Source organism: Dermacentor variabilis, chromosome 3 (assembly GCF_050947875.1).
Source record: "Dermacentor variabilis isolate Ectoservices chromosome 3, ASM5094787v1, whole genome shotgun sequence".
In the NCBI taxonomy this organism is placed as follows: domain Eukaryota; kingdom Metazoa; phylum Arthropoda; class Arachnida; order Ixodida; family Ixodidae; genus Dermacentor; species Dermacentor variabilis.
In genome coordinates this window covers 241569969-241589672 of record NC_134570.1, presented here as the reverse complement: position 1 = coordinate 241589672, position 19704 = coordinate 241569969, and the positions used below count along the sequence as shown (strand labels likewise).

Here is a 19704-nt window from a genome sequence, read left to right as displayed (position 1 = left end):
GTGACTCAATTATTTATTTCAGAATAACTCAAACGGCTCATTCAATATATACTATGTTTATCATTGTCTCGTATAACCCACTCTTGCGTAAGCGGTATGTGCTAGCACGTAAAAAAAAGAAATAATAACTTGGAAAGTAAATAGGGGAGTAAATAGTAAAAATACGGTCATTTACGACGTACTGAATTTTTTTTTACAGTCATTGGCCTTATATATTAAATCCCACGCGTGTGGGATAACAGCACAAACAAAGAAAACACGCACGATAACAAAAACATTATCTCGGGACAAAAAGAAACCAAGCCTCTTCCTATAAATGTACCACGTGCATTTGTTTGTGAACTTGAAGTATTACAGTGTTCACTCGGAGTTTAAACTATCGACACTGTGAGACAGACGGAGCTAAAAGGTCACCGCAAGATCAGCGAACACAGGACAATAAGCCGAAGTACGAAATATGCAAAATTTATTCGCATGTTTGTGTGGCAGTCGGGATGTGACTTGGAATTGGTCTCCTGGCAACCTGATTGCTGCCTTGAAGTGACTAGTGTTGCGCACTTCCGAACAATGTTCGGCGATCGTCAGACGCGTTGAAAACCAATGGCGTGTAATTCCAGCGAGAGCCATCGTTTAACGGTGCACTTGCCGCGATGGCATCGTTCGGCTACCGAGCAGTCCCCGCCCGCGACGTTCCCATGGGCACGAAATGCCATCCTCTGGCGGCTGCGAAGTCGGGCGAGCCGAGAGAGTGTAGGCTGTCTTCGCGCAGTGTCAACTTTCGGAGACGCACCGAAGGCGGCAGAAGCGTCCACTAGGCGCCCGTCAAGCGTTGTGACAGCGAGTGTTTGCGGACATTGAGTGAGGTCTGCTCTTGTTTGTATGTGCGCGCGTGACACCATGCTCGCTAATTATTTAATTAGTAAGCGAGTGCTTACAGCAGTTTACACGACCGATAAAGCCACAAACATTGCCTCGTGGAATGGTCTATTGCATTGCTATCGCAACAAATGTTACGCCTTCCGGGAGAAACTGCGCCTTTATATTCTTACAAAAAAGAAAGTCACCTTATCCCGATTATTGCCCGATCGCTCGTCGGGCAGCATGCGCTGGTGACCAGGTTATTCCAGCGGCGGTGCCCCGAATGGCGAACGGTGCTTGCCGAGAACGCAGTCTTCGTGCCTCGGGCTGCACAGTTAGGGACGCAGCGAGACGGCCACGAGGCTGTGCCGCCTGCATTTTAGGCACGCGCGCCTTGCGTTCAGAGCAGTCAGCTGTCACTTACTCGCTTCCGTTTCTGCACCGCGCGCAGTACGACACCTGTGGCACGGCCGTCATCATGACCAAGTCGTCGCTCAAGGTAAGCGTCGTTTCACTCGTGAGTGAGAGCGCATGCTTTGAATCGTAATCCCGGGCAACTCGCTCGGACGGCCATTCTTCGTGGCCGCTATGCTGGCGCCTCGGCAGAGTGAGGGGATCGAGTGGCACGGCAGGGCCGTTTTCCTTCACAGCTTGACCATTGGTCACTCCGAAGGGTATTACTCGGAGCACGTGGATTGGCTGATCGAGTCAGCTGAAGCAGATGTGAGGGAAACTGATGGCTCACCTGCTATTAACTCTGACTTTATGCCGCATTATGTCGCGCTTTTCTTTTCGTGCAGTCGCTGCTATCGGAGTTCCGCTGTCGTGCAAGCTGCGCTGCCAATATTCTGTCGATCGCACATTTCAAAAACAACAGACTTTTCTAAAGAAAAAGAAAGTGGTCGCACACACGCCACTTTTGACACGCGCACCTGTATTTGGGGCACATAATCTGGTCCCCCCGAGCGCACGTGCGGATGATGCAATGGCGCTTGTATTCAAAGGGGCCAGGCGCAAGCGTTGTCATTCTGATGAGACAATCCTCGACTCTACTTGTTGCTATCGCCACTGCTGAGTTACATTTTTTGTTAGAGAGCTCATTCTATTATTGAGTCTTCGACGTGCACTTTACTAATCGAATGCCTCTCTGCCTGCTAACTTGCTTGGGCATCGTCACAACTACGCAACAATAAATAAATAAATAAATAAATAAATAAATAAATAAATAAATAAATAAATAAATAAATCCGCAATTGATCTTTCTTCACTTTCAACAAGATAACTTATTGTTGCAAGGAATTATTTCACCGATTAATTGTTTAGTGCTAGGACCTGCATTTGTTACCACGTCCATTGAAAGAACAAGTAAACGACTATCCACAGCAAAACAATCACTGACAGAGCCTAAAAAATATAAGTGTACGTGTGGACACAGCAGCACGACCATAAAAGCGTTGTCGCTCTGAAAACCGTGTTACTTGTCGCTGGCTTGCAGGCTTAAGGGAGCAATCGGTGACATAGTCGCGACGGTGTTGCCGCGTCCGCAGATTCCGAACGTAAGCAGGGAGGCCTTCGTAGCTGTAACACGGACGGTACCACAACGACGCGATGACATTCAGGCGCCCAAGCCAAGCGCGCCGTAGTGTTGACTCACGTGGCGCAGCCTCTGCGCCGTAGATGCACAAGGATCGTGCGCACGCAATGAACGCTGCTCAGGTGACATGTGCGAAGCTAACGCAGCGAACGGTTGGCGGCGGCAGGAACCAAAGGCAGGTCAAGAATAAGGGAGCACTTGGTGACATAGCCACAAGGTTTGTGACTGAAGTAGAGGGAGAGGCCGAGAGAGGCCCCCGGTCTGTGCTAGATGCATTCTGCGCAGGAAGACGACATCTGCCTCTCAACGCCCCCTTCTGGAAAAAGGGCTTCATGTTTTCCTCACTGAAAATTTCACCACCGCTGACGGAATATAGACTGTGCGGACGCTAGAGGAAGGAAGCAGATAACCGCCTAAAGTGGCGCAAAAAACGCGTTTTTCTTTGCTTATACAAATAACATCTTGTAACTCGGAACACCGGCAAAGGACGCTAATTACGGAAGAAACGAGAAGAAAGGGAGTGACCCAATTTTTATCAGTCATATCATAAGAAGCCAAAAACACTGACACCAAGGACAACGTAGGGGAAATTACTTGTGCTTAAATTAATAAGTTAAATGCTTCTGAATATTATGTTTAGTTTTTCTTTAACTCAGCTTGTTAGGGAGCCAACGCGTATACAAGGGCAAGCAAGCTCCATTCTTGATCTTGCTTTCGTTTCCAAGACGCTAAACCCTGATATCAGTATCGAAAATGGAATCTCAGACCACAAAATGCTTTTCCTTACTTTTGATAACCTAAGTTTCAGTCCCAACCAAATCACCAGTATATCTCGTATATCTGTCAAGGATTACAGCAGGGCAGACGATGTCAGTATTATTGATTACATTGAAATAATGCTAGATAATCTTTTACAGTCTGGATTTGAAAACGCGAATGACTTATGGTTAAAGCTGAAACGAATAGTAGCGTACTGTGAAGAAAAATTTATCCCATCAATAAAAAAACGAGTAAACAGGAAGACACCTTGGATTACACGCAGTATTATGCACCTCAAAAGAAAGTTACAAAGAATGCGTAAAAAGAAAACCAACGTCGATGCTATAAATGCTCTTTCGCAAATGCTCAGAGCAGAAATTTCTTCAGCAAGAAGCAATTTCTTCACAAATACGCTGACCAATTTTATGACACACGAGCCAAGAAAGTTCTGGCGTTACCTGGCAAAACCGGGGGCGTCTATCGACCAAATGGAAATGGACGGAGCCATTACGGATAACGCAAACTGCATTGCGAACGCCTTGAATCACTATTTCCAGTCACCCGTGCTTCTACATCAGAGCTCAATCAAGCGGAATACCACTCCCGCATGCCTGACCTTGTCATAACAGAATGCGGCATTCTCGACTTACTGCTACAGCTTGATGAAAAGAAATCGCCTGGGCCCGACGGATTGCCCAATGCTTTTCTAAAACGATACGCGCAACAGCTGTCTCCCCTTCTTCAAAAAATTTTTTCCGCATCCATGGCAACAGCAACCGTGCCCACCGACTGGCTTTGTGCGAAAGTGGTCCCAGTGTTAAAAAAAAATGGGAATAGGCTCTTGGTAAGCACGTACAGGCCTATATCACTAACTAGCTCTTGCTGCAAATTAATGGAGCATGTAATTAACAAAGCAGTCATAACTTACCTGGAAAGCAACAAGCTTTTATATGTAAACCAGCACGGCTTTAGGAAGGGGCTATCAACAGTCACGCAATTACTTGAAATTACACATGACTTCGCGGCTGCTATTAACTCTGGTTTGCAAGTGGATGCAGTGTTCGTAGACTTTGCAAAGGCTTTTGATTCTGTCCCACATTGTAAATTAATAGAGAAGCTTAAAATGATTGGTATTAATTCAAACATAGTTTCCTGGATTGAAGCTTACCTCTCGGGCCGTACTCAATACGTCGAAATAAAAAATGCCAAATCAATTAGCCTAGACGTTTGCTCTGGTGTTCCACAGGGATCAGTATTGGGACCTACACTTTTTTTAATCTATATAAATGACATTTTTTCCTGTGTCACTCCAGATGTTGTACTGAGATTATTTGCAGACGACTGCGTTGTGTACACTACCGTTCGTTCACAAGATGACCAAAATAATCTGCACTTAACACTAACTAACATTGATTCTTGGTGTAAAACTTGGGATATGAAAATAAATGTAAGCAAAACGTCATCTGTCACCATAACAAGGAAAAAAACTCCCATCTATTTTACTTACCATTTATCAGGATCTGCTGTGACGCGTAATAATGAAGTAAAGTACTTGGGGGTAACGTTTACTGAAAAATTGAGTTGGGAATCCCATGTAGATAACATATGTACAAAAGCATACCGACAACTTGCATTTATCCGACGAAAATTGTCAGCTGCACCAGCGCATGTAAAACTAAACGCCTATATGACTCTAGTAAGACCCATCCTGGAGTACAGCGCTATAGTTTGGAACCCCCATCAGTCTTACCTGAAAACGAAACTTGAAAGAATTCAAAGCCTAGCACTCCGTTTTATTTATTCCCGTTACTCCCGCTACGATAGCGTGACACTTCTCCGTAAAAGGGCTAGCATCTCGACGTTAGAATGCCGACGACTAACTGCATGCATGAAATTTCTTTTTCTGTTATATCATGATTGCATCAACATAACTAAAGACGTCTACCTAAAGCAACCTCACCACCACTCCAAAAGAACCCATCACGACTTGTGCATACGGCCATTTGCTGCTAGATGTAATTTATTCAAATTTTCTTTTTTTCCTCGATCCATAGAACTATGGAATAGCCTGCCCCGCCATATTGTGAATGATGTGTCAGTTGATGTTTTTGTTGCGAATGTTGAATCTTTCTTTGAAAATGCTTTCGTAAATGTGTTGTAGCCATAGCCTTCTTGATTAGGAGTCATGAATTGTATGTTTCTACAACTCTGCACACTTTTTGATTCTATTCTTTATATACGTTATGTATCTTTTCATTCGTGTTCCGCAACACCAAACCTGTTGTACCACCTATTGTACATTCCACTCCTGTCAGAGCCTGAGACAGGCTCACAGTATTATGAAATAAATAATAAATAAATAAATAAATAAGGAAACGCTAAATTAATGGACATGAAAGTGGATGGAAAAAAAGAACAACTTGCCGCAGGTGGGGAACGATCCCACAATCTTCGCATTCCGCGTGCGATGCTACTGCGGCGCCCTTTCCCCATCCACTTTCTGGGGTATTCATGTTTCCTTGTAGAACCCTGGGACTGTTAGCCAGTGCTACCACTCACAGACCTTGGCGGTGGACGTGGAACATCCTTTCTGCCACAGACCTCACGAGAACGCGATCTTTTTGAGTGAAGGCTACCAGTCATTAAGGCCACACATGGTGCCTGAAGGCATCAATGATGCCGGATTCGAGACCCACGTTACACAATAGAAAGGGAGTTAACCGAGGGGCTCGATTTTTGTTAGTCATATCATAAGAAGCCGACAAACACTGACACCAAGGACAACATAGGGGAAATTACTTGTGCTTAATAAATTAAATGAAGGAACGATAAATTAATGGAAGTGGATGAAAAAACAACTTGCCGCAGGCGGGGAACGATCCCACAGCCTTCGCATTTCGCGTGCGATGCTCTACGCAGCCGAAGCTCACGTGTCCGAAGTTAACGTAGCGAACAGTTGACGGCGATCGGAGCCAAAGGCAGGCCAGAAACAGCTGCATGAATATGGGAGCACTTGGTAGCTCAATTGAATAAGGGACCGCATGAATAATGAACCGCGGAAGCTCAACTGGTCCCGTCCTCGTGATGCCTGCGGCAGAGAGGATGCGCTGCGAAGGTCGGCCAGTCGTGGCGCTGGCTAGCACTCCCAAGGTTTTACTAGGAAATAACAATACCCAAGGCAGTAGTGGGCGGGGAAACGCGGTAGCTGAATTGGCAGAGCATCGCAGGCGAAATTCGAAGATTGTGGCATCGTTCCCCACTTGTGGCAAGTTGTTCTTTCATGCAGTTTCATTTGCATTAATTTATTGTTTCTTTATTTATATTTATTAAGCACAAGTAATTTCCCTTATATTGTCCTTGATGTCAGTGTTTGTTGGCTTCTTATGATATGACTAACTACGGAACAATGATTTGAGCCCGAAGTACCAGACAGCTATGACTATGTGTTAACGCGTTAACTTCGCTCTATAAAGTCATGGAAGTATCTGTACCATACGAGTCTGATGCTTTTTTTTTCTTCCCTTTAGCCTTTCGAATGCCCTCCGGCCCTGTCTTTGCAATGAAAGGATAGCTAGTGATGCGCTTCGGTGCATGTTTAAGATGAAGACTGCCCTGGCAGAGCAATCTTTATTTTTTTTTTTATTTCATTTATTTGCAGGTGCTGTTGGCCGGTTGGGCCATTACAGGGGCGGGGTACAAATATGGCACAAAACCCATCATTGCTGACATAAAGCAGCACTGTATAGCTAATACATAGATTTACAAGTCACCCCCCCCCCCCCAGCGTGCGATTCTACATAAATATAATACAAAATCTGACCTAACAACCGTCATGTGAAACATAAAGCAGCAATGCATAGCCGAAGAATGCATCACGATACTACATACTACAACTTACAAGATACATATTACATCACATAGATCACAACATTATACATAACAATACTACATTTTGCTACTTACAATTAGGTGCCTACACGGCGCAAATACTGCGATTGCTGCTGGGACGCAGCGGTAACTATTTACTTGCAGTCATCATGCAATGCCATACCACTCTCGCTGTACAATCAGGGTTTGTCTACCTTTGCCAACATACGGGGTAGAAACTTGGAGGCGAACAATAAAGCTAAGGACCGCGCATAGAGTGTTAGAGTGAGAAATATTAGGCTTAACGCAAAGAGATGGGAAGAGAGCGGCATGCGAATCAGAGAGCAAGCGGGGATAGCCGATAGCTGAAGATTTAAAAAAAGAATGGCGCTGGGATGTGATGCTTAGGACAGACAACCGGTGGATCATTACATTTACAGCATGGGCGCCAAGGGAAGGGAAGCGCAGGCGAGGATGGCATAATATTTGGTGGGGATTGAAATAAGAAAATTTGCAGGTTGAAATCAGCTAACGCAAGACAGGGATAATTGGAGATCGCTGGGAGAGGCTCTCGTACTGCACGGGACGTGAAAAGTAGGTCTTTGATGATGATCTCAACTAACTGGACTTACACTTTACTGAAGGTTCATGCACATTGTAATTATAATTATTATAATTATGTAGTAACAGTATAATGGTATTGTAAAAGGTGACAACGTCTGGGCTCAGAGTGGCGGAGGCGCGAACGCGGTTGTAGTTGGGGATAAATGGCACAGGATATAAATTGGAATCATAATACGGCAGTTGGTAATTCCAACACTGAAACAATGGTCAATGCGGCGCAACTGCAGCGTACTCGCGGACAAATTTCTGCGGTATCGAAGGGGAAGAGGTGGCAAAGCACGCACATGGCAGAGCGCTCCCGAATAAAATTTTCACTTTCTCGCACGCCTTAGTTTAATATGGGGAAGGCAAAACACAAGCATTTACAACACCAAAATATTAAACGTACACCGCCGAGTGCTAAATTCGACCTATTTTTCTCATTTTCCTTCCGCGTTTGGGCCAATGCGAGAGTGTCGCACGTGGAAGTTACGCCGGTTCAGTAACTGTTCCGAAGAGGAAAAGCGCTGTCGAACCCTCCCGGGCGGCGCAGCAGTGCGACATGTGCCCTTCTACGCCAGAGAAAGCTGTCCACGTCATTATTTTCCACATACGTCGAACCGACTAGCGCAGCAGCGAGCAGTACGAATCGCAAAGATCAACCGCGCCTGCGATGCACGCGGCATCGAGCGGCGGCGCCTGTGCACGCAGCAGCGGCGCCCTCGCAGGCCGGGTACGAGGCGCAGTGCCAGGGGGGCGCCGTGCTCGAGAGCAGCCTGCTGCGTGCTGGCCTGGCCGAGCACCTGAACGCCGAGCTCGTGCTGGGCTCGCTGCCGCGCCCGGACCTGAGCGGTTGCCTCGCCTGGGCCAGGGAGACGTTCCTCCACGTGCGCCTGCTCGAGAACCCCGAGCACTACGGTACGTATCGGCTGCCCGGTCTCGCCCCGTCGGTGGACCGATTGTGAAACCGCGGAAAACGAGCTCGGGGTTGGAGGTAGTTTCTCGCCAGGCGAGTTGGTGCAGACTTCTGAATAACTTACGCCTACAGCAAGGGACGGGACTCACGACTAAGTCTATGCTTTAAGAAACTTCCACAGAAAAAAAAATAATAATACAGCGCGCGCAACGCCGCTTGGGACAGACTGAAACCGTTGTCAAGGTGAGGCAATTTCAGTGACATGATTTTTCTGCATATAAAAGTTCAGACGGGTCGTTGTATTAATGACAGCTTGCGCGAGCATATGAAACTGACCCCGGCGGGCACAGTGGGACATTGGGCGCTGCAACGTAGAGAGTGCGCTTGCTTTCCCACGTTCCTTAATCTCAATTAGCTCCGCCGGAGAAGGAACAACGCAGCACGAACTGTAAGGGCCGGGAACAAATTAACGAAAGGGTTTGGAAAAGAAAACTATTTTCACAGTTTTTTCCAACACAGAGAAAGTGGTACGAAACCATCAAAATTTCCAACGCAGTTATAATTGCTACTTTCTGTTTACAATTGTATAAGCGATGACGACGATATGAAGGCGGCAGATACACCTTTCAAGTGCTTTCATTATATGCTTTCAGTTTTGTTTTGAAAACTTCATGCTTTGCAATGTAACAGCGCTAAACGGACAAGGACGTAGGCAACCAAGAACACGACACGGGCATCGACTCACAACCGAAGTCGTTTTAAATGCTATATTCCTCGAAATAGACTTCTATTGCGACTCAGCGCCCGTGTCGCGTTCTTCTTCGCAGAAGTCTCTGTCCGTTTAGCGCTTTCCAAAACATGAATTACCACCACCTCAGCCAGTTTCTCTTCAACTACTGTTTGGAAAACGCAGCGTAGCTTCCATACGTATGGCGGAATGTAGGAACGTCCAGCACTGGCGCCTGGGGATCGGCGAGTCACGTGGAACCGCCAACCCGGTGGCGAGGCCTTTGCACTAATCAGCCGCTGACATTCTGCAGCTTCTAGGCTGCGGCAGACGACCGTCGCCATTTGCCACTCGCGAGCGAAACTGGTCTTTGTTTGGAGATGCTCGTCAACCAGCTTCCGAACAGACTCACACGTGTTCGGAAACTCGTCTGCGCACAATCTAATTTATTTATTTATTCACTTATTTGACAATAACCCTAAAGGCCCTCTAGGGAGGGTATTACATAGGCTAATTGCATCGGTGAGGTAAACAGTGCGTAAATGTAAATACAATGGAAAAAACGAAACCGGGACAAAATTAATTACAGTGCATCAACGTACAAACACAAAAGAAATAAAATAAAAAGTGATAGTTATCTGTACAGCAACTCTAAATGATTCGTACAAACTATGACACTGTCGTGGAGGCTTTGATTATCGGCACATTAAAAAAATTTGTTTACAAATCAGAGAGCGAAACGTGATATATTAGGTATGCACGGTACTGCGTAGAGCAAGGCATTTGTTTCGGTGACAACGTGCGATGGCAGATTATTCCACTCTTTCGCGGTGCGAGGTATAAATGACTGACCAATTGCGAGGGAATGACACATTATGCATTTGACTTTGCAAGAATGATCCCGACGCGAAAAATGGCTGAGGGTTCGCACTGAACATTGAACGTGAGGGTTCACACATTGAACAACTTGAACGTGGAAGCAGCCGCGACCGCTTTCAATTGCAAGCGCGCCCAGAGAGAGAGAGTGACTTGTAGGCACTGAGGGACGTTTATGCCACTCACCGGATTAGCAGTCTTTCGTAGAACAAGGCGTTCGCGTTCTCTGCGTAATTATGCCGTGTATCTAAAGATTATTATTTTATTTCATGGCTGGAATAAGAAATCTCAGCTATATTTCCAGGAGTTTCAATTTTCCTCGAAATTCTTTAACTATCATAGAATAAATATGTGAGCAAACAAGTTTTTTTTCTGCCGCTTAATATTTCCGGAAATGGTGCATGCCTAGGCAGGAGACTGTAGAAGCACATCACATTGGAAGATGTGTGAGCGCGAACCTCATCGTTGATTTTAACAGAATAATGTAATTACATTGACATCCCTCCAACATGATGCCGTTTTCGCTCTTTTCTGCCCCAAGCGGTGTTGCGCATGCGTAGTTCTCTTTCTGTTTCCACGAAGAGTCAAACGCTCGTCCCGTCCACGTCTTGCCTTGCGTGCGCGTCGCGTGCGCTGGTCTCCCGTTTATTCAGAAGCGGACGATACGTCGTTGGCCCGTTTACTTATTTGTTTAGTTCTCGGAGGGCCTGAATGTATCTCTCACGTGGCGCTTACACACAGAGCCCGACCTTTAAGGTCCATTCTAGATGGGACAGCTTGAAGCACATTCCCATCAAGCTCTTGTTATTATATTGCCTAATGTCCTACCTATGCTGAAAAGAAGAAAAAAAGAAAAGAAAGAAATTCCCACGGTGAACTCTCTTAATCAAACTTTCTGAACCCCTTTAATTAAATTTTTTTTGCACGCCTCCGTTGCTTGTAGTTTCCCTACTTTTCATCCACTAATCCCTACTGCGGACATGTTTATTTTCCCCCTGCTCTCACTGAACCCAAGGGCTTCAAGGAGGCCAGTGGTTCTTAAATAGACCGCTGGGCATATATCTTCACATTCTAGTAAAACATGCTCCATCGTTTCCCTAGCTTTACCGCAGCAAGCACATGCTTCTTCTTCCTTTTTATATCTCGCTTTATAGGTGCGAATTCTAAGGCATCCCGATCTCGCTTCGAAAAGCTATGAGCTTGCGTTTGAATTATCATAAGTTGTTTATTTCCCAATTTTGTTTTTTTTCCTCTTAAGTAGTCACTCATGGCAGATTTCTTTTCCATTGTCGCCACCCATGAGGTCGCATACTTGCTGGTAAGCTTCCTAGTTCTTTTCCTCCACTGTGACTCAATGTTTTTCCTGTATAAATACCTGAAAACTCTCCCAGCCCATTTACTTTCTTCCATATTCCTCAGTCCTTCTTCATAATCAATTTTACTGCGAGCTTCGTTCACTCCAAAACTAGTTCAGCCCAAATCACCCTACACAGCTTCATTTGCAGTCTTCCCGTGAGCGCCCAATGAGAGGCGTCCCACTGACCTTTGGTTCCCATCGAGTCCCGATTGTACCCCTGAAAGCAAACAACCGCATTTCCAAAAGTAAGTCCTGGAACCATTACACCTTTACATTTACCCTGGAGCACCGCGTACCAATTGTATCCTAATAGTGCTCTGTGTTTCATTATGGCCGCATTTCTCTTTCTCTTTGCTGTTATTGTTTTTCTTGCGTTTGCAGCTATCTATCGACTTCGTTTATCCATATGCCAAGGTATTAATATTCTTTCACCCGAGGTATTTCCTGGCCATGGATAGACACTGTTTGCCAACTGTTTTCATCGAATACCATAACACATTATGTCTTGACGCTAAACTTCAGACCTAAATTATCGCTTTCCTCTCCACAGATGTTAACCAGACATTGCATATCACTTCGCTTGTTAGCAAGCAACAAGCCAACCTGGAAGCTGCTGCTCCACTACTGTACCCGCCTGTTTGTATGAGAGATTAAATGCGGTGCTACTTTCCTGTAGCGCCCTTTACATCCTCACCATGCACTTAATGAGCGGCAGTGGGGGTAATTAGGGCACCCCTGCCTCAGTTCCTTGTTGATATCTACTATCTTCCCGCTCCTAATCCTTTCCCAGTCAACGCAAACGGCATTTTCTAGATAAATCTCTCTAAAAAGCTGTATACAAGCATCGCCCAAACCTTTCCCTTCCAGAATATCCCACAAAATGTTGCTGTCTACGTTGTCATACGCTCCTGTAGTGTCTAAAAAGGCCACATGTAACGGTCTCCTTTCTACACTGGATATTTCAATAGAATGAGTAAGGACCAATAAGTTATTATCCAGACGCGTACCTATTCTAAAGCTACCCTGAAGTTCTCCCAAAATGCCATTATTGTCTGCCCATGCTTGCATTTGTATTTGCCTGCATTGCTAACCTGTATGTTACGGATGTAATGATCAATGGTTTGTATGAGTGAATTATATCTTTCTCTCCCTTTCCTTTATAAATTAAATTTATTCCACTTCTATTCATTCTATTCAAGCTCGGGCTCTCAAAATTTGTCTTGGTTTGCCAAAATGCACATCGACAGTGGCGGCTATTGCAATCGCCCCGGACCAACCCATACAAACACACATTGCGGTGGAAGTGTTGAGAGTGCACATTAGGCACTTTGCCCGTGCCCGTTCCCATCATCTGGCAACACTACCGTCAGAAAGGCCACAGGCATCATCTTGTACTACGATTTAGGATTATTACACCCGCCTTCCATTAGCAGACCTTGCTGGTGAAGCAGCGCACTGTCACGGACAGGGTGAAGAGAAATGACTACACTCGCTGCTTTACTTTACACTTTACTGAACCTTCCATCAGGCTTCCCTCCCGCAACTAAGCCACCGATTCCTCCATGGTGTTTGGTTCGACCTGCAGTGCACCTCCCCGTATCAGGAAAACATCTGACCTGTCATCACCTGCTCTTAAACAACCAACTCTGCTCCTTTTGCACGAGAGGCACGCCGACCACGTACATATTTATACTGATGGATCGGCAACTCTCCAGTGTTCCTCTGGAGCCGTGGCTTTCCCAACGAAAGCCACCACCATCAGTTTCAAGACGTGTCACCCAACGACACCGATGGCTGCGGAACTTGCAGCTCTTCGCGCTGCACTTCGTCTCGTCAGCCAAGAACAACCTCGAAGATGGTCAGTATTCAGTGACTCGAAGGCAGCACTGGAGTCTTTGCTATCAGCCCTGCGGCTTGGACCACACGAATAACTGGTATTTGAGATTAGGGAACTAATCCATACATTGACTTAGAAAGGACACCACGTGACATTTCAGTGGCTTTCAAGTCAGTGCGGCGTCATAGGGAACGAACACACCGATAACGCTGCTCGGTTGGCTCTTCAAGGCGATAAAGAGGAGCCGATACCGTTATCAAGGACAGATGCCGCCAGAAAAATTCGAATGCTCACCCGTGATGTCATGTTCTCCTTGTGGAACAAAGGAAGTTTTCAAAACAACCGGCTGCACAAGCTAGACTCTCATTAGTAAGGTCTTGATGAGGGCTAGTTGGTTAATACTTAGAACTGAAGTTAAACAGCACGAAAAAGACAAGGACACAAGAAAACAAATACCACAAACAAGCGCTTGCCTGTGGTATTTATTTCCTTGTGTCCTTGTCTTTTTCGCGCTGTTTGACCTCAGTTCTAGACTCCCATCTACGCCTCTGCATTCCAGCGGGACTCCACCGTCGCGAAACTATCCTGCTTTGTCGAATATGGCTCGGGCTGGCCTTCACTAAGTTTTTTGCATACCGAATCGGAAGGGCCGACAATGCCTCATGTACCCGCCGTGGTTGCTCAGTGGCTATGGTGTTGGGCTGCTGAGCACGAGGTCGCGGGATCGAATCCCGGCCATGGCGGCCGCATTTCGATGGGGGCGAAATGCGAAAACACCCGTGTACCTAGATTTAGGTGCACGTTAAAGAACCCCAGGTGGTCAAAATTTCCGGAGTCCTCCACTACGGCGTGCCTCATAATCAGAAAGTGGTTTTGGCACGTAAAACCCCAAATATTATTATTAATGCCTCGTGTGATGACTGTGGTAGCGAAGAGATTCTTCAACACCTTCTCTGTGGCTGTCCTCGCTACAATTTACAGAGACGATCGCTCGATCGCAATCGCGATAGCGCGCTTTTACCAAAGACCTCTAACAGAGGAACTTATTTTAGAATGGCGACATCACGAGCCATCGCAGCGGAGGGCGGCGCGGGCACTGTTGCAGTTTTAAAGGGCAACAGAATTGCATAAGCGGCTGTAGCCTGAACAGATGTTTATAGTGCTGCAAGTGCTACTGTGCTGTGCGTTGACGGTTTGCCGCGACAGTGACCGACTGTGCTTGTATGTCTATGTTGCTTTCTTTCTTTATCTCTACTGTGCTATCACTTTACCTCCCACTGCCCTCTCTCCCCAGCGAAGGGTAGCAAACCGGATTTTCCCATCTGGTTAACCTCCCTGCGTTTCCCCTTTCTTCTGTCTCTCTCTCTTCGTTTCACATTGTCGCCAACTGTCTGGTATTCGCCTATCTTTTAAACTTTTTTCTACTGCTTTCAACAGGGCTCCTTTACTTTTTGGTCTTAGTTCATCAATAAGCCTAACGGGAACCTCGTCTAGCCCTGTGGCTATGCGTTTCGGAATTTTCTCTTTGGCTTTCGTTTAGTTGAAACATGTCAGCACCAGCTCCTTTTCCATCTGGGTATCTTTCATGCTCTTCTTTAAAGCGCAGCTCTTTGACCATCATCGTCGACCTCACCGTAACCAAGGTAATCATCCGCACGCTGCTCTAGCTGTGTGCGCTCCTGCTGCCATCTTTCGCGCGTGGCGCGAGTCTTGCTCTCCCCTTGTCGTCCAAAGCCGGATCACGTGTTCTCGCCTATCCTCTTGCACCCTCCTGCGCGCAGCGCCAGCACCTCCTAGACAAGAAGGCCTGAGTGCTCGGCGAATGACGTCACGGAGAAGAGGCCGGCGGCACGTTCGGGGATACGGGTTGAATGAAGGGATCGCGGCTCGGTTCTCCTAGCAGCGGTATGCTTTTATTGACCACTCCACACTTTTTCTTCAGTCGAAACTGCGGGTTGAGCAGCTGACACCTTACAAAGCATTCATTTAGAGGCACAGGTACAAAACAGCTTTGTGGAGCTTGTGCAGGTATTGATGCCAGCAGCTTTTTATAGCGTCGCGCTTTGTCATCTTTGCAACGTACGCTTCTTGTGCATTATAATTGTTATTATTATTTATTAACCCCATACTTCATACCTACTACTTCAAATAAATACAATCCATAAAACCTTTTCTTTCCGTATTTTTGTACGTATGGTTTTTATGCCACGGCAATGATGAATGTAACACACTCTATTAACTTCACAATTGCGTACGAACAGTTTTATTGGGGACACATGTACTTATTCCAATCTAAATTATGCTTAAACGAATAATTTCGCTTTCGACGCACTAATTATCGCAGTCCAATAATTTAGAATTTCGCTTTCGACGCACTAATTATCGCAGTCCAATAATTTACAACAAATCAAGTAAGTATAGAAACGGGATATAAAACATTCATGCAGCTATTTACAAGGAAACAGCTGCCTTATTGCGCAGAGTTACAGCTTCTCTCTTCCTTGCCTTAGCATTCCTTGCGAAGCTTTTTCATTACATATTTTTGTTAGAGATCATTCCTCTTCCTCATCCAAAGAAAAATGGTCAACCGATTTTTTGCTCATACTTAATACCAGTCACTGTGTAGTAGCATAACATGTCTGTAGCAGTATTTTCTAGTGTACGTTGCCATGTGCAATTCCTCTCCTGAAATAGCTGATGCGGCATTGGCGTGTGTCTTGCATTGGCCTTTGCACCGTGTGCTATGTAGCACTAAACTTTTCTTAATGTTTTTGGCTTTAGCTTTCGGTGCTTGCAAGGTATACTGGCTTCTTTCTTGAATGCAAGCTTTCTTATTCCCATATTTAATTCCTAGTCTCGTTCAGGATTGTTATTCTTGCTCGACAGCCTGTTTTCGCGCAAGCTACATTGAAGTGATTGACTGCAGAATCTGGTTTCGCTGCTGTCCGACTTCGTACTCGTCACTGTGCTATGTTTCTCGAATGTGGGAGCCTGGTTAGTTGCAGTGGGAAACAGTCTCTCGAGGCAAGCACCTGCTCCTGCAGTCCGCACAGCCGCGTAGACTGCGAATTTACACGCACCGTGATTGATGCACCCCGTCCGTCCTCTCCTGCTGCTGCCATGTGCAAAGTTCACTTGTGGCCTTCCTCGGCCATGAATTTGCGTCACCGGAGACTATCATACGGGATTACATGGTCCGAAGTGCATGAAGTTGATATCCACCTGGGTGGAAAGGCCTGCAAAACTGGCTGCAAAATGGTGATGCCCACAAAACCGACCATGCCTATATTTAGAGAATGTGGAGCACCAAGTGTGAGTTGCACATCAGCGGCACGCAAAGGAACAAAAAGAAATGTGCAGGTTGGAAAGGAGGTAATGCTGAAATGCCGGCTACTCCATGTCGCTATGTTGGCTGCGGCAGCAGATGCTTGCGTGACCCGATTGCCTTGCAATGCAAGTTGCTCATCTTCAATGGCGACTGTCAGTGCAAACAGGTAGGACATACTGTTCAATCTGCTTGTGCTACTGGTTGTCGCTTGTTACCAGACCACCATGTGGGACGAAGACAAGCAGTATGCCTGCAGTCGGACGGTTGAATGGGCTGTAAGTGACCCGTGTGCGTGTATGCTCACTGTTGTCATGTGGATCGTAGCCAATGTATAGTTTATAGTGCCAATGCGCTATGTTAGAGGTACGCTGAAGTGATTTGATTGCATAGTCACATTTCAGTGCTGTACCACTTGGTCATGGTTGCCGTGTTACATTTCTCGTATGTGGCGGCCTGGTCAGTTGCATTGGGCAACAGCCTCTCAAGGTAAGCGCCTGCTCCTGCAGTCCGCACAGCGACATACACTCTCTGTTTACACGCATCGTGATTGGTGCTCCCCATTCCGTCCCGTCCTGCTGCACCAATGTGCAAATTTTGCTTGTGGCCTTACTCGGCCATGATTTGGCGTCAACGGAGACTATCATACTCGATTGTATGGTCCGAAGTGTATGAGGTTGATGTCCACATGGGTGGAAAGGCCTGCAAAAGTGCCTGCAAAATGATGATTCCCACAAAAGGGATCATGTCCATATTGAGAGAAGGTGGGGCACCAAGTGTGAGTGACACATTAGAGGCCATCGAAAGAACAAAAAGAAACGTGCAGGTTGGAAAGGAGGCAACGCTAAAATGCCGGGCAGTTCATATCGCTGTATAGGCTATGGCAGCAAACGCGTGCATCACCCGATTGATTCGCAGTGCAAGTTACGGCGACTGTCAATGCAGACAGGTGGGGCACTGTCCAATCTGCTTGCGCTGCTGGTTTTCACTTGTTACTAGACCGCCATGTGTGACGTAGGCAAGCACTGTGCCTGAAGTCAGATAGCTAAATGTGCTGTAAGTGATCTGTAGTGCGCGAATGCCCACTGTAATCATGTGGATCTTCTTGTGGATCTTAGCCAATGTACAGTGTATTGTCTCAATCTTATGTAGTGATTCAATGCCGAGTCTCATTTGATAATGGTCGCCGTGTTATGTTTCTTGACGACCTAGTAAGCTGCATTGGGCAACAGTATCACGGGGTACCTCATCTGCTCCTGCAGTCCGCACAGCACAATGACTCCCAATTTACAAACACCATAATTGGTGCTCCCCGTTGGACCTTTCATGCTGCAGCAGTGGGCAAATTATGCTTGTGGGAATTCATCGGCTGTGATGTGGCGTGAATAGAGACCAGCATACGTGATTACACGATCGGAAGAGCATGAAGTTGATAGCCACAAGGGCGGAAAGGCCTGCAAAAGTGGCTGCAAAATAGTGATGCCCACAACACCGACCATGCCCAGATTGAGAATGTGGGGCACCAAGTGTGAGTTACACATTAGCGGCACGCCAAAGAACAAAAAGAAACTTGCAGGTTGGAAAGGAGGTAACGCTTAGATGCCAGGTATCCCATGTCGCGCTGTTGTGGCTGCGGCAGCAGATGCCTGCGTCACCGGATTGCTGCGCAATGCAAGTTACGGCGACTGTCGATGCAAACAGGTGGGGCACTGTCCAATTTGCACTGCTGATTGTCGCTCGTTACCAGACCAGCATGTGCGACGACGTAGTGAGCTTCTCAGCACATCTCGAGATGCAAATTTTATTTCTGCTCTTGTACGAGAAGGTGCACTGCTTTTCTTCTGCCAATAAAGTCACACGTCCTGTTCACTCACTTGTGGCTTGTTTGTATGGGCATCAGTAGAGGCTCTTTGGTCTCCTGACAATTAGGACGCGCCAGCTACGCGGCAGCCTAGGCAATGAGGCATGCCGCGTAGGCAGCAGGGCGAGCACGGCGCGTACCAGCGCATGCCACCGGAAAATGTCCATATTGGATTTTTATCTAAAACAAAAACTGCACTTCCGCTTCCTGGTTGAGCAACGCCATCTGGCGTCCGCCCTGTTAATTTTCGTACCGCTGCAGAAGGTACAGTTTCCCTTCTCTAAAGTTCGTTCTTTATTCTATGCATTGCCGCCTCGCGCGTGTTCCACGGATCTCCGCTCCTCCATCTCCGCGTCGCGTGGCTGTACGGCTCTCAGCCGTGTCTCTCGCTTCCCCGTTTGGGGGGCGCGTTCCTCAGTAACACTTGTCGCCTCTGGCAGTGCTTCCTTCTGGCTGTCCTTCTACCGCCTCTACTCTGGCCCTACACCTGCCTTTACCTGGCGCAGTGCCGTTGCTGTGACTCGAAAGACAGTTATAGCGTTTCGCCCCCTTACTTCTACTTCCCTCTGCGGCCACATTGAGGGCTGTCTGTGAGGGAATGAGTGTGTGACCTCTACTCAATACACCCGTTTCCTCATCCCGCCTCGGAAGAAACATTGCTAATCTTCCCCCCCCCCCCCCCCTCTCCGTGGCGGTGACCCACTACACGACGACGCGTGGCAGGAGCGCAGGAAGTTCAAGGGGTTTTAGCGCACGATACGTTCATTTGAGGGATCGCCAGCCGTTCGTGCGCAGGCGCATGTAAGAGCGGGCGCGAGAGAGAAAATATGGGGGCTTTTGCTCTTTGAATATATGACCCTGCCTAGGTACTACGGAGGCGGTTTCTTAGCGTGTGTCCCTAGGCGTGCCGCCATTGCGGAGTGGAGTCGAGTTCGTCTGGGTGGCACCAGTCCAGAACCACCTAGACTAGTCTAGGTGGTTCTGACCAGCTACGGCCTACGCTCTGACGCTGGCTGCCGGCGCGGTAAAGTAGGTGAAGCAACGAGCTAAGTCGTGGCGGATCGTAGCTTTCTCGCGCCTTACGGTGACGTACCTTGTAAATAACATCACAGATGTTTCTGTGG

General features: G+C 46.9%; 1 protein-coding gene across 1 annotated transcript in view; it reads left to right on the top strand.

Moving 5' to 3' along the window:
• Positions 1-19704, top strand: part of LOC142576750 (putative ATP-dependent DNA helicase HFM1) — a 295132-nt gene that overhangs the window by 42756 nt on the left and 232672 nt on the right. The window contains exons 2-3 of the mRNA XM_075687030.1: positions 1310-1357; positions 8410-8599. Of these exons, the coding sequence (XP_075543145.1) occupies positions 1337-1357; positions 8410-8599 (211 nt within the window). The 5' untranslated portion in view covers positions 1310-1336. The remainder of the gene's footprint in view (positions 1-1309; positions 1358-8409; positions 8600-19704) is intronic.